We start from the raw sequence: 12,970 nt of genomic DNA, 5'->3' as shown, positions 1-12,970 counted from the left end.
TTCACATATGTAGCAGAAACCACTTTTTCCCCTTTTGGAAAGAGACACTTTCCCTTGCTTAGGGCCTCAAACATTAAGGCTTTTTAAAATAGGCCAAAGCATACAGCTCACCATTTTCCAGCAGAGGAAAGAAAAAACCCACACCAGAACCAAACCAAAAACCTCTGCACTTACTCTTTGCCAGTTGCTCTGTATCCTGTGTTACAAGCCCAGAAACATTTTCTCTGTCTTTTATGCTCAGGTAGCAGAGGCTAACTACCATTTCCTGGCTAGTCCTCGAACCAACCCCTCTCCTGATAGCCATGTTTTGCATTAGTAGCTGTGTTGGGGTTTTGGGGAATTTTTTTCTTGTTTCTTTTTTTCTGTTCCCCAGAGGTGCACAGGTACCTATATTACGGCACAAAACCTCTTTGGATTTCAGCATAGTGAAGAAGTCTGGCTGCTTATTTTTCTCTCTCTCACTCTATTTCCTCTCTATATATCTGTCTCTAATCCATACATAATCTTTCCAGGAAGAACACTTTTCAATTGAAAGGTCTCCCACTCTCCCATTATCACATCTGTATAACTTCAAATTTTTATTTTAGAGGTGAGAACAGAAAAACCTGTTGAAACTGGGTGTCGTTTCATATCTCTGATGAAAGTTGTGCCTGTTCAGAGTTCACATGCTTATTCCTTTCCATACATACAATTCCAAGACTCAACCATATGGTGATGCTTTAAAATTAAGAATCATAATTAATGTTCAGATAAACAAGGCAGTTGGCTCAACTTGCTGTGAGAGCACTTTCTAGGGGCTGATGACGGAAAGGGTGGATTTCAGAGCTCACAAATATCTTCCCAGTAGAGGTGTAGATGGATGCACCAGCTGCCTCAGAACTTAAGAGAAATCTATACAAGTCTATACTTCTCCTTTTTCTTTGTTATTAGTCTCCCTTCTCCACTATATCTCCTCAGTTTAAAACCTTGTCAATACTAGCTTCTGATACTTTCTTCCAAGTTCCTGCCCACCTTTGTCCTCCCACTTTTCAGCTTGACTCATTTATAAAAGTATGATCCCTACCTGTAGGAATCACATGGCTCTTACCTGTCCTATCTGTCCATCAAAACTGCAAAACCTGACTTCATTGTGTTCACCGAAACTCCTCTTTTTGTAGTCCTCAAGCCATTGCATTCTGCAGAGTTTTTCTGATAAATTTTTGTTGCTTTTGTTACCCATTTATTGAGTTATTTGTTACCTGCTATCTCATGTGTAGGCTTCTCAGAGGTAGTACTTTTGGGGTACAGATTCTAGGTTCAGTAGGCTTAGAATTAGGATCTTTCGATATTATACTGTTACAAATAATAAAAATGCAGTTTGGTGATAATTCTGTGATTCAAAACCAAACCCACAGTATCTCATAAACACAGATAGTTCTTTATTATGTATAGCAGCTTGCAAACTTTGAGGAGGGAATGAGGCAATGGAAGTGATTGGTTGTCCATAGAAATAATGACATTTTCACCAGGCAGAAGTTAGGTGGATCGTTTGAAGTCTGATTAATTTCTTAAAGAACAGTCAAAACTGTGTTTTATTACATTTTTTTTTCCTGGACAAAAATGGGGATCACAAAATGTTTGTAGACCCTTGGCTTCCCAAGACCAAAGGGGTTTGTATTCCTGCAACAGTGACTCAAATGTTGGGTTTCCTACAGTAGATTGAGTAATTTGTTGAGCGTTTTGAATTCTGACTGAATGTTACAGGAAGATGGAGTCTAGGCATCTTTTACTTGTTCTTATGCAAGTATTATATATTAATGCTGCTCTTGTAGCCAAAACACTGCCTTCACCAGTGGGTTTGCTGGCTGCCATGTAATATTTGTTCACCAATCTTAAAGGCAAGGTTGGCAACATTTCAGTGGTGGTGTGCGTCCTGTACTTGTGAAATGCCTTTGTTATCTTTCTGGATAAAATGAGCTATGTAAATTGTACAACAATAATCTTGTGGCTGAGTATTCTCTATCTCAGTGTTCTCCAAATGGGAGCTGTGCATGCCAGGGCACTTTGAGAACATCACAGCCATTGCAGCTATGTTGACCTCATCCTAGGACCATGTGAACAAATTGAATCCGCTGACAACAGAGAGGTCAGGTTGTGGTTCAGAAAGTGTTTCTGAAAAGAAGAAAGATAGCCATCGTGTTCAGGCACCCAAACCAGAACAGGAATACATGTGTAGACTGAAAAATTGCAAATAAGTACCTAAGGTGCCAAGGTTCCCCACTGCTGGAGCACAACATGCGTATTTATGGGAAGTCATTAGCATCCCTCAGACCCAAATGCCAATACACAGGCAATGTGACTTCCACAGTCTGAATTCTCTCTTTAGGCTTAGTGTCACAGTGAGACATGCTGTATTACAACTTACACCAGCCATAGACATTTCCTCCTGGTTCAACTAAACCCATGAAAGTAACTTATTCTGATAATTATGAACATAGTATAAATTTCATCCAAATATTTTTGGCAGGTCAGATACATCAAAATATGAGTGTAAAGCTACTTTTTATTGATTCCAGAAATAGACTTTAATGTTTAGTCTCTGGTTTTCAAACAAAGCCAGAAATATTTCAGTAGTTTTTTTCTTTTTCCTTTGGAGAGGAAATGGAAAATATGGATTGAGATATCTCTTAAGTTAATTGCACCTACAAGAATGATATATCTAATTACTGCCCTATTCCCTGCTGAGATTTAAGAAATCAGTATATAGCAAGTTATCCAGACATCTCTGAATAGACATTGTGTTCTCTCTCATTTTTGAGACTGATAAGCACAGATGAACTTTGGATGATGACTGTGTTCATTCTATGGCTTTTTTAAAAGATAAACTACTTAGTAAAATTTTGCAATAGGGAAAAAACTTTAAACTGTTTGCAAGTGTTTATAAGATTTAATGTTGGCTAATTTGCTTCTTGATTACACTTACAAGTATATTAGTAACATCTGTCATGCAAGTTATTGTACATAGTTACCATCCTGCAAGAAATTCATGCCTTCAGTAAACTCAAGTTATCAGAACTCAGCACTGAAAGATCTTTAGAAGTCCAGTCATTGGAATTCTCTTAATTTCCAAAGTACTCTAAGTACTAAGTCCTTAACAAAATATGTTACCTATGCATAAATGAATCAAAAGCTAGGTGAATGGGTCTTGTCTGTGGCAAATTAGATCTTACCTCTATATTCCAAGGTAAAGATATTCCAAGGGTAGACACCCAGTCTACCAGCTTTATTCACTGCATTAGCCAGTAGGTCTGTTGAAGCCAACTGAACAATTACTGGGGAAAAAGTTGCACAAGAAGTGGTTAAAGGAACAAATTATTGATGACTGGGCTTCATGTTCAGAGTGGGATGATGCTCTAGGATCAGTGACAACAGCAAGGCATGTTATATTAAAAAACCCAAAGTACTAAATTAGACTGGCTGTACAGGTGTCCATCTCTCTGTGCATTTACCTCTTTTGCACACCTAAATGCATCTTTTCCATGCATGCTGCCAGTCTGAATTGTGCATCTACTTTGAAGTACCTAGCCTCAGTGATTTTCTCAGTTTCTTGAATATTTGGCCTTAAAGATAGACATAAAGCATTTGGTTAAATTAATAGTTCATGTAATAACTTCTTGAGCTAAGGTTCTTAGCAAAAAAAACCCAAACCTTTAACATTTTTCTTATTACTTCAATGTTACAAAGTTATATAATATTACAAACTGCTTAATAAAATGTGTGTTAAAAAAACTATGCTTGTTTTACTACTACAGCATGTAAAATAAATTTCCTGCTAAAAATCTATGGAGGACTACATATCTTCACACTAGGTACCATAAGTAATATGTCAGTTAGCCAGGCTATGTGAAAGTAACTTTAAAGTTAAATGCAATTTTGTCTACATTGGTAGTTTTTCCTGCTATGGCAATGTCTGCCTATTACAGTTCATTGGGATCAGATACAGATGATAGGTGTCAAATTCTTCCATAGCAGCTAAACAAATATTTGTAGAGGACAACTTATCTTTGAGCAAGCTACTGAACTTGTCTTTGCCTCTGTTTCCCAGCTGCATAAGTGTATGTAGCACTGTGTATATACGCAATGTGTATGTTGTATGTGTATGCATACACACACCCCAGCCACTTGTGGAATGGTAATTTTTGAAGCATATGTATTTATTTTCTTGGACATGTTTCATTGAGCAAATGGGGACCTACATTACAGGAAAGTTGAAAGATTTGCCTCTCAAAAAGTCAATGAAAGACTGGATAATCAAAGCCAGGCCACTTGAATCCTCATGAGCTTACCTTAGCCGTGCTATCACTTGTGCTCCTAAATATACAGTTTCTCATTAACTATAGGCAGGCCACATGGCTGCTTTCCAAACATGCCTTTTCCTCACAGGGGGGCCCAGGCAGTGGCAGTTTGCCAGTCCTCTATGGAAAAGCTGATACACAAGATCTGTTCATGACCCCTCTGTACTGTGGCAACAGTTCTTTAATTGGGAGGAAGGAAACGGGGCATCCTCTTGGAGCTGGTGACTTGCCAGAATTATCCAAGGCCACGTGAACCCAAGTACAAAGTATTTTTTTCCGCCTTCTTGGCAGTAGTGAAGTGAGATGTACATTATAACCAGTGATCAATGTCTGCATGGGGAAACGCTCCATGCTTCCAATCTCAGCAGTGCTGCTTTGCAGAGATTCGGGTGTTGCTGCTGTGCCAACTGGTGGCCTTTAGCTTGGGGTGAGGCTCCTGGCCCATGATTAGGTGCATATTTTTCTAGCTGTGGTACTGTTTAGAAGAAGGGAGGAGTGCTGAAGGGGCATGCACCCCAAAAAAGTGAGGAGAGTAAGTTAATTCTTTCTGAAGGACTATGAGGTGAATGGCGTGGGACCTCTGCCTAGATTAAAGAGATGTGGCAGCTTTATAAAAAAAATGTGCAAAACATGGCAAAAGTCTCTGATATATTTTTTGGATTCTGTTTGAATACTGTAATTCACAAACCTCTATTCCTAGCTCAGTTATAGTCTCAAAACACTACTGTAAACCAACATAATTATTGTTTTACAATGGTGTACAACTGTTATAATTTTTTTCTTGCTTCTTAATAGATGAAGTTAATGGGAAAAAGACTTAAAAAAACCCCAACAAAAATATAACTATTCTTCTACAGTTTGTATTTCAAACTGTTTCTCTTTTTATTTGATTAGGAAAATAAACCACAATGGATATGATAGAAATGCTTTAGACATTTGCCCAACAGTGAACATAGCAAGGGCAGTGATATTGCTTGCCCTCTGATCAGCTTTGTTTTTTTCCCAAGTGCAGATTGTAATATCATCACTCTTCAAGCATACTTCTAATTGGCACCCCAGAGAGAGAGACACAGGATGGTACTGTGGAAATGTTGGACAAATGTTTATACTTTGGGAGCTCAGGAAAATATCAAGTCCAGTAATTCAGTGATTGGTGTTTGGATGTGTAGAAAATAGCAGCAGAAAAAAAAGGCTATAGGTTTTGTGATGCTAATTCAACACTTTGAAATCACTTTGACTGAAGTTTTCCATTCATGTGAGTGCTTGAAGAATGCACTTCTATGTGAGTGTTGTCTAGTTATGACTTATCTGTGATTTTAAAGGGATTTAAATCTGACATGACAGCTAAAGAGTGAAAGATACTTTAAGTACTCGGGATTGAAGACTTGACAGTACTGTCGCATAGCAAGAAGTAACTTCACAATAACAGGTGTAATTCCCCAGCCTATGAGCAGCACAGATTTTCTGTTGCTTTATTGTTCAGTTTTGGCAGGAACATGCTTTCTGCTCAGCGTATGCTGTAGATGGCAGTAAGGGTATGCTAGAAAAGGGTGCACGGGCTAGAATAACCAAACTAAAGAATGTGCGTAAAACCTATGGATGGTTCAGGTTTTGCATCTAAACCACCTATTTACAGCAACAATAATACCAGAAAGGACTGATTATTTTTTATCACTTCTGGTAAAGACCAAGCCAACTTTTTCTTTCCTTTGTGTTTGATTCTGTTTGATTTTTTTTTTGTTAGTATTTGTTTAAAAGCAAGATAATCTTTGCAGTGTATCATAGCAGATGTGAAACATGACAATGTGTGGATTCACAGGCAGTTCAGACGCTCTCTCTATTCCCTGGCATAGGTCGTGAATTCATTGTGAGTGACATTGATAACCCCAAGATTTTGGGACTATCCCTATATTCTCAAAGTCTTCAATGGCCCTCTTTCTCTTCTTTGTTTCCTCTGTGCCTACAGAAGAAACAAAGTAGGATATGGCACCTTTGGCATAGCAGATCCCCTCTGGTAAGGTCTGCCAGGGTTAAGAGTAAAGCATGGTGCATGCTGAGCAGTGTTCTGCTCCTGAGACCTTTCTTTTGACCACACTGATCCCAAAAGCCCAGAACTCAAGACCTCCTCAGCCTTCCCAAATAATTTTCACCCAACTCTGAAACGCTGACTGTAGTTTGCTTTTCTCATTTCCTCCATTGTCTGTGGTGGCTGATGCCTCTTCTTCCATTATAACCATTCAGCTTTCCAACGTACTCTCTCCTTGCTTCTTGTAAGTATGTTCTCCTGTTGCTTTTCCTCTGTACAGTATGTGTACACACATGTATCTCTGTATATATGGAAAACAATTGAGTAATATTAGAGACTCAATGCCCAAGAAACAGGTTGGAGACCATTGGCCTGCTGTAAACATCCATTCCACAAATGATATCACTGCAATACTCCTGTTAAAGCTGATTTCTTCTCTCCCTGCTTGAAATCCAGCACTGAATCCCTTTAGTGATGTCCTTACTGGGCTTTCTGAGGTTCCTCAAGGGCTTTGCATTAGCCACAGAAAAGACATTTTCTGGTGTCACTTCTGCCCCAGTGACAAAAGAGACAGCATATACTCAGCCCCATGTTTCGTCAGTTCTCCTGCTTTGGTCCAAGTGTCTTCCTCTTTATTACCTATGTATCTCCTCGCTGCATGTTAAATTCACTTGTTCTCTCTGGGTTGCCACAGGCACTTAGCATCCCTTACCATATGGGTTAATATTGCTGTCATTTTTAATGAAATCAGTTTATTCTAAGGAGATGGTTATGTGGGTTGTGTGCTCCCTTGTGAGACGACAACTATATTGTGATTTCTTCATGGCCATTACAAAAGAAACCCTTTCTGGTGATGACAGGGACTCTACCATGTTAAGCAGATATATATGGTGTGAACAGCAAGGAATGGTACCCCATAACAAAGAATATTCTTGCCTTGAAGGGATAGGAAATATATCTAATCCCTGACCACTACTTAAAAAAAATGTAAAAAAAAGAAATATAAATATCCTTAAAGTCCAGTTTATCTTTTTGCTTGCACTCAAATTAAGTCCTCTACATAGTTATAGATTATCCACATCACTCACAGCATGTAAACATCTATAGCTTCATAGTGGAATTGGTTCTAGATGTAGGATTTCACATTTCATTAACATTTATTATAGTCTTCAACTCACTTTTCTGCCCTAGTAGAAAGTTATACAAAAGCATTCTGTGTTCAGTAACAAAATAGTAAAATACTAAAACTATCATAACCAACTTTTAAAAAGAATTCCTGAAGCAGATGTTCACAAACAGACAATTTTTATTAAAATAACAGTTGGAAGGAGTTTGCTTTCATTTGTTTGGCCCTCGAGGAAATTAAAAAGCCTTTCTATAATTTTGATTATAACTTCAAGAGAGCGTTTTATTGTACCAAGGATGGGGTTGCATGAAGGATGGAGACCTTAAGGGTTTAAAACCTGTTTTTAAAAGCTACAAATTGAACTTCTCCTGTTAATCTTGGGAAACAGAGTCCTGTGGCAATTTTCCTTTTCTAATGTGCAGAACATGTAGGTCTGTTATAAAAACTGGTAACATAGAAATGGCACCCACTTCTTTAACACATCTGCTCCCTGAACATATGTAAGAATAGCTGCAGACTCCTGTGACAAAAAGACTAAAATAAGTACCTTTGATTAATTCTACTGGGGTAAAAAAACAGAGTAGTAATGGAAGAGTAATGGATTTTTACACTTTTTTTTGCCTATTATCAATAAAATATTTTAACTTCATTTTTGACTGTGAAAATCATGGGGAACTTTAGCTACTGGCTTCAAGTCTCTATTGAGCAGAAGTATGTTGGCATCAATGGTGAAATTTCACTGGGGTTTTATGGTGATGCTATCTTGAGGATATCTTCTCTAAATACATCCTTTGCACTTCTATAGCTTCCAGGTATAAGTATTGAAATTACTACTAAAGATATTTTTCCACTAAAGAAAGAACTTGATCTGACTTCTAGAGCAAGTTTGAAGAATAGGGATACTCTTCATTAATTCTTCCTTTCTGAATCCTTGCGTACATTGATCAGAAATGCTATGAAGCAAGGGAGATGTGGCTGTCCAAAATTCAACAGTGTCCCTTTTGTGAGGTAGTTTCTTAGAACAGAAGCACCATTATCCATGCATTGAGCACTGGGTAAAGCTTTGCTTATGACAGATGGGAAAGAGACAATGTCTGTAGTCTCTACACAAAAATGTGAACAAATGGCTTTTAAGGTCTAGTTCCAGCTATCTGGGGGCATCCAGAGGGTCATGGGACCTCTATAAAGTTGAGATGGTTGTCATTTATGTGTATGTCTACGTATTGTGTATTTATAAAGTGGTTGTGTGTGTGTAATGAACATCTGTGCACTCAGGAGGGTACACCTATCTCTAGATTAATAGCATGCCCCAAAGATGTGGTCCACAGTCATCCAAACCATCTAGTTTTGTTAGACCATGCTGCAACTTCTGTATTCTTTGGTGGTGAGAGAATGATCTGTGCCTAGTATCACAATGGAGTGAATTCAGGATGTAGCTGGGAGCACTGGCAAGGATGTGGGATTTAGGAAAGCACCCTCAGCAGGCTGAACAAGCTGCCTTTCAGACCTCTGTGAGTTAAAATACACTTGAAGAAAATTGAACTTGTTAAAGAACTGAAACTAAAAAGCCCAACTTAGTTGTGACAAAATATTCCTGCATATAGCCAATTTGGGAATAAAGGATAGTAATAACTGGTTGATAAAGGAAGAATAAAGCATTATGCTTTACCCAGCAGGAATAAGAAAACAGGTTTAGAGTGGTAGGAGTTACATAAATGTTTAATTGTGATGAACAAAATATTGATTCAGTGGTCTCAATAGTGCACTGCTAAGTTGGAGGAGTTATTCTTGAATGCTTACCAAAGTCTGTTATTAAAATCATTTTTGTTTACTTGGAAGACTTAAGAAAACAGCAATATGAGAATTATCTTATCCAAACTGAAATGAAAACTGCTTGCATTTCTATAACCAAGTACAAGGTTTTAAGAAACAAAAAGACATGCAAAAGTGATTATCAGCCCCACAGCATCTTGAAGGCTTGTGGAGGACTTATGGTTGATGCGTGCATTTTGTAGGATCAGACTTGTATTTTGCCTTCGGAGCTGCAGATTACACAATTGGTAGCAATGGGACTGCATTTACACAGGACTAAAGCTCTAGGCTGGCTTTAGGTTCAGATCCCAATTTTGCATTAGTCTTTATTTGAAACCAATGAACCTTCCGCTTCTGGTCTGTGTTTATTAGAAACAATTTGTGTGCATTTGTTTTAAAAACATATTTCATGTAAGTGGGCTAATCCCTCTGAGTATTTCATCTGTAAGGAGCACAGTCCTTGGGAAGATTTGAGGCCTGGGTTGATCTTGTAAACAAGGAGCTCTGATTCTAGATCGGCAATAGGAGAAATTAGATATTAACATCTGTGGTGTTCTTTTTCCTGCGCACTGTTTTCTGACAAAGTAAGTTTCAATGTAATGATGCTGTTACTTACCACTGTCATCTTTTCTTGATTTGCAGATGGGCTTCTTCCGCCGGAGGTACAAAGAAATTATTGAGGCCGAAAAGAGCAGGAAGGAGAATGAAGATAGTTGGGACTGGGTCCAGAAAAATCAGTGAACTGCCCATGAAAACTAAAGCCCAGTCATGTGACACGTGCTTGCTAGCCTATAGGTCCTGCTCTCGTATCTTCCATATGTGGAAGAAGGAATCTTCTCCAGATTTTTCGGAGACCCCATTGATGCTGTGTCTTTATCACTCCAACAAGCTAGGGAACATAATCCTGAGGCAACCACTGCAGCCATGTCAGGTGACTGGAGCGATTTACACTTCATTTAAGAGCCGATCTTTGAACTTCAGTAATCAAGCTGCAGTGCAGAGCAATATTTATGAATCCAACTATGTGGTATACCCTCAGGGGAAGACTGTTACCTAAAAATATTTTTTATAAATATAAGCTTTTTATATTGATTATGTCTTTATATTTGTATTAATGTTTTATAGTTTCTATTGAATAGCTATATAGTTCACTCAAGCACTGATATCTGGCTAAACCCTTGGAAATACATATATGTATATACAAATCGTATTGTACTTTTAAACTTCAATGCAAGAGAGAAGAGAGAGATTTGCAGATAAAAGTAGCTGAAATCCTCATATGCTTAATTCACAAGGCTTGGTAATGTTGTATGTAGACCATTTAATGGCAATAAGCCAAAGTCTTTTCACTATCTCTGTTTTTTTCAGTTGAATTTGGTGTTTGATTTATTAACTGAAGAACCTAATGTATTACATAGATGTGATGTTCTGTATCTGAGTCTGTCCTTTACTGGCCTGAATGGGAGAGGATGAAAATGTTTCCTCATTGACACATAGCAAGACTTGTAGCTTGCTTTGGCTCACTGAAGAAAGCATCACCGAATGTTTTCCTTTGGGAAGTTTTCTCTTGCAGTCTTTAGTACTTTGATAATGGTCTAGGACTGTACAATTGAGATACCAGAAGGATGTAATTGGGCCAACCACTGTGGCATTGACAAATTCCTTGGAATTAAAAAAAATATTAATATTAATGTTAAGAAGGATAGTTTTAAAGCTACTGTTAATGATTATGATTCGTTGCTATCAGAGCAAGTGATTTATTGCTACAAGCTGTGAGCATTATTCCTGCCTTGTGGGTTTTATACACGAGTCATGAGTTTATTTATGTGATAATTTTAAGAGACATAAGTAGATACAAGGGTTAAAATGTTTGGATTTTGAGATTCCCTTCTTGAGTGTTACAAGTACTGAATGTCATCCTTCCTCAAGCATTAAGAAGGAAGTTTAGTCAAGGTGCAGATGTTACTGGATTTTTGATTGCCGCTTTATTTGCTGGTAATTCCTTAGCAAATCATTTGCTGAATTAGAGCAAATCTAGTTGCAATTGGTTCAACCATGTTCCTTCAAAAAGCTCTTGGATTTCTAAATAGAAATTTAGAATTCTGTAAGACTTGGGTTTAGATTCTACTTGTACTTTGCACCTTGTGTAAATAAGAAGTAAGTGTTGGTATAAAATCTGTGTAAGGGAAAGAAAGGTCAAGCTCTGTGGTAGAAGGTGAAGGAGAAACAGGAATGATGGCTGCAGGAATTCTCCTTCCATGAGGGTAAGGTAAAAGAACTGCTGGAAGTTTGGAAACTTGAATACAGAGAACATGAAACAAATCTGCTTGAGAATAGGTATTATTGTTGCTCTTCCTGGCCAAATTCATTATAGCTTCAAATTAAGAAATTAACTACACCCATATTGCTGTTTGCCTTTTTCCTTCACTGGCATTAAGTGCCTGCTATTACAGTAGTATCAATCAATATTTATTAACTTAACTACCTGCACCCATTAGGCAGAAGATGGTTTTTAAGTGGATGAAGTGTATCGATTCAGCATTTGACAAGAGAAGCTATTAGCCTATTCAGTTATCTTTCTTAAAGCAATCACTGGTGATCTGGCAGATTTCATATAACAAATGATCACTTAAGCCAGAATCTGAAAAGAAACCTGCTGAGGTGAAATCCTCTTGTAACCACATATAGTGGACTGCAGATTTTTCATCAGAGTGCAAAAACAAAAGGCCGATGGCCTTTGACTGCACTGCTGTATTTGAGGCTATTGAATTCCTCACAGTATGATATTTGGCATCAGTTAGTTTTGCTAGTATTTCAACCTAACATATCTATTTTTTCTGTTGCCAAGAAATACCTAAGACAAATAGAAGTTGAACATGAGATTGGTTCACAACTGTGAATTGAGTAAGATATTTCTTAAAGTATTTGCTGAAAAAAAGTCCATTTATTCAGCTGTAAGACATGTCAGTACCTGCCCTTTCTAAAACTGACCCCCCTCAAAATGACAAAGAAATAAATTTGCTGAAAATATAGTTCAGGGAACAAGTGAAATTTGTGAATTTAACTAAATTGGAAAGTCTCCGTGCAAAAAAAGGAGGAAGTTCCCTTAGAAAACATTGCTTTCAGATCTGCTAAAAATGTTTGATGACAGTATTTTAAAACTCAAGATTAGTTATTCCTTTGAAGCATCTTTTTAAAGTATATGAAGAAAAGAGATGGAAAAAAATAAATACCCATTTAGCATTTTAGATTGTTTGGACGCATTTTTTAAGTGGGTTTTTTTTGTGGGTTTCTTTTGGGTTTTGTTTGTTTGGGTTTGTTTTTTTTTTTGGCTCAAGGCAAAAACTTTTTCTTATTTGGTTAAAGTTAAAAATTATTAAAAATTTAATCCCATTTGATTGTGCCTGCACTGGACTTTTTTGATCTCTGACTTGAATTGTCTGCTGTTGATGCAGCACAAGCCGTCACTCAGTGAAAATCTAGTTGTTGGCCAGATTACTGAAATATTCTTGAAATAACCCATAAATTCTTGGTATTGCCACTGTTAGATGCTCAGTAGTTCTGCTGTCACAGATGCTTTTGGTTTTATATGTATACTCTTCATAATTATTTTTTTGTGTGTGTCAAATTCCATTGTGGCTCTTGCTTGGTTGTAGTTAGGATAGTCAGATT

The 12,970-nt window shown here is 37.5% G+C and overlaps 1 protein-coding gene across 1 annotated transcript in view; it reads left to right on the top strand.

Annotated features, from left to right (window-relative positions):
* Positions 1 to 12,600, top strand: part of ITGA9 (integrin subunit alpha 9) — a 213,540-nt gene extending 200,940 nt beyond the window's left edge. Inside the window, exon 28 of the mRNA XM_034062975.1 lies at positions 9,941 to 12,600. Coding sequence (XP_033918866.1) covers positions 9,941 to 10,039 — 99 coding nt within the window. The 3' untranslated portion in view covers positions 10,040 to 12,600. The remainder of the gene's footprint in view (positions 1 to 9,940) is intronic.
* Positions 12,601 to 12,970: the final 370 nt, after the last annotated feature.

Source organism: Melopsittacus undulatus, chromosome 1, assembly GCF_012275295.1.
Source record: "Melopsittacus undulatus isolate bMelUnd1 chromosome 1, bMelUnd1.mat.Z, whole genome shotgun sequence".
NCBI classification, from domain to species: domain Eukaryota; kingdom Metazoa; phylum Chordata; class Aves; order Psittaciformes; family Psittaculidae; genus Melopsittacus; species Melopsittacus undulatus.
The sequence above is the reverse complement of the archived record's forward strand: the minus strand, read 5'-3'. Positions and strand labels throughout refer to the sequence as shown.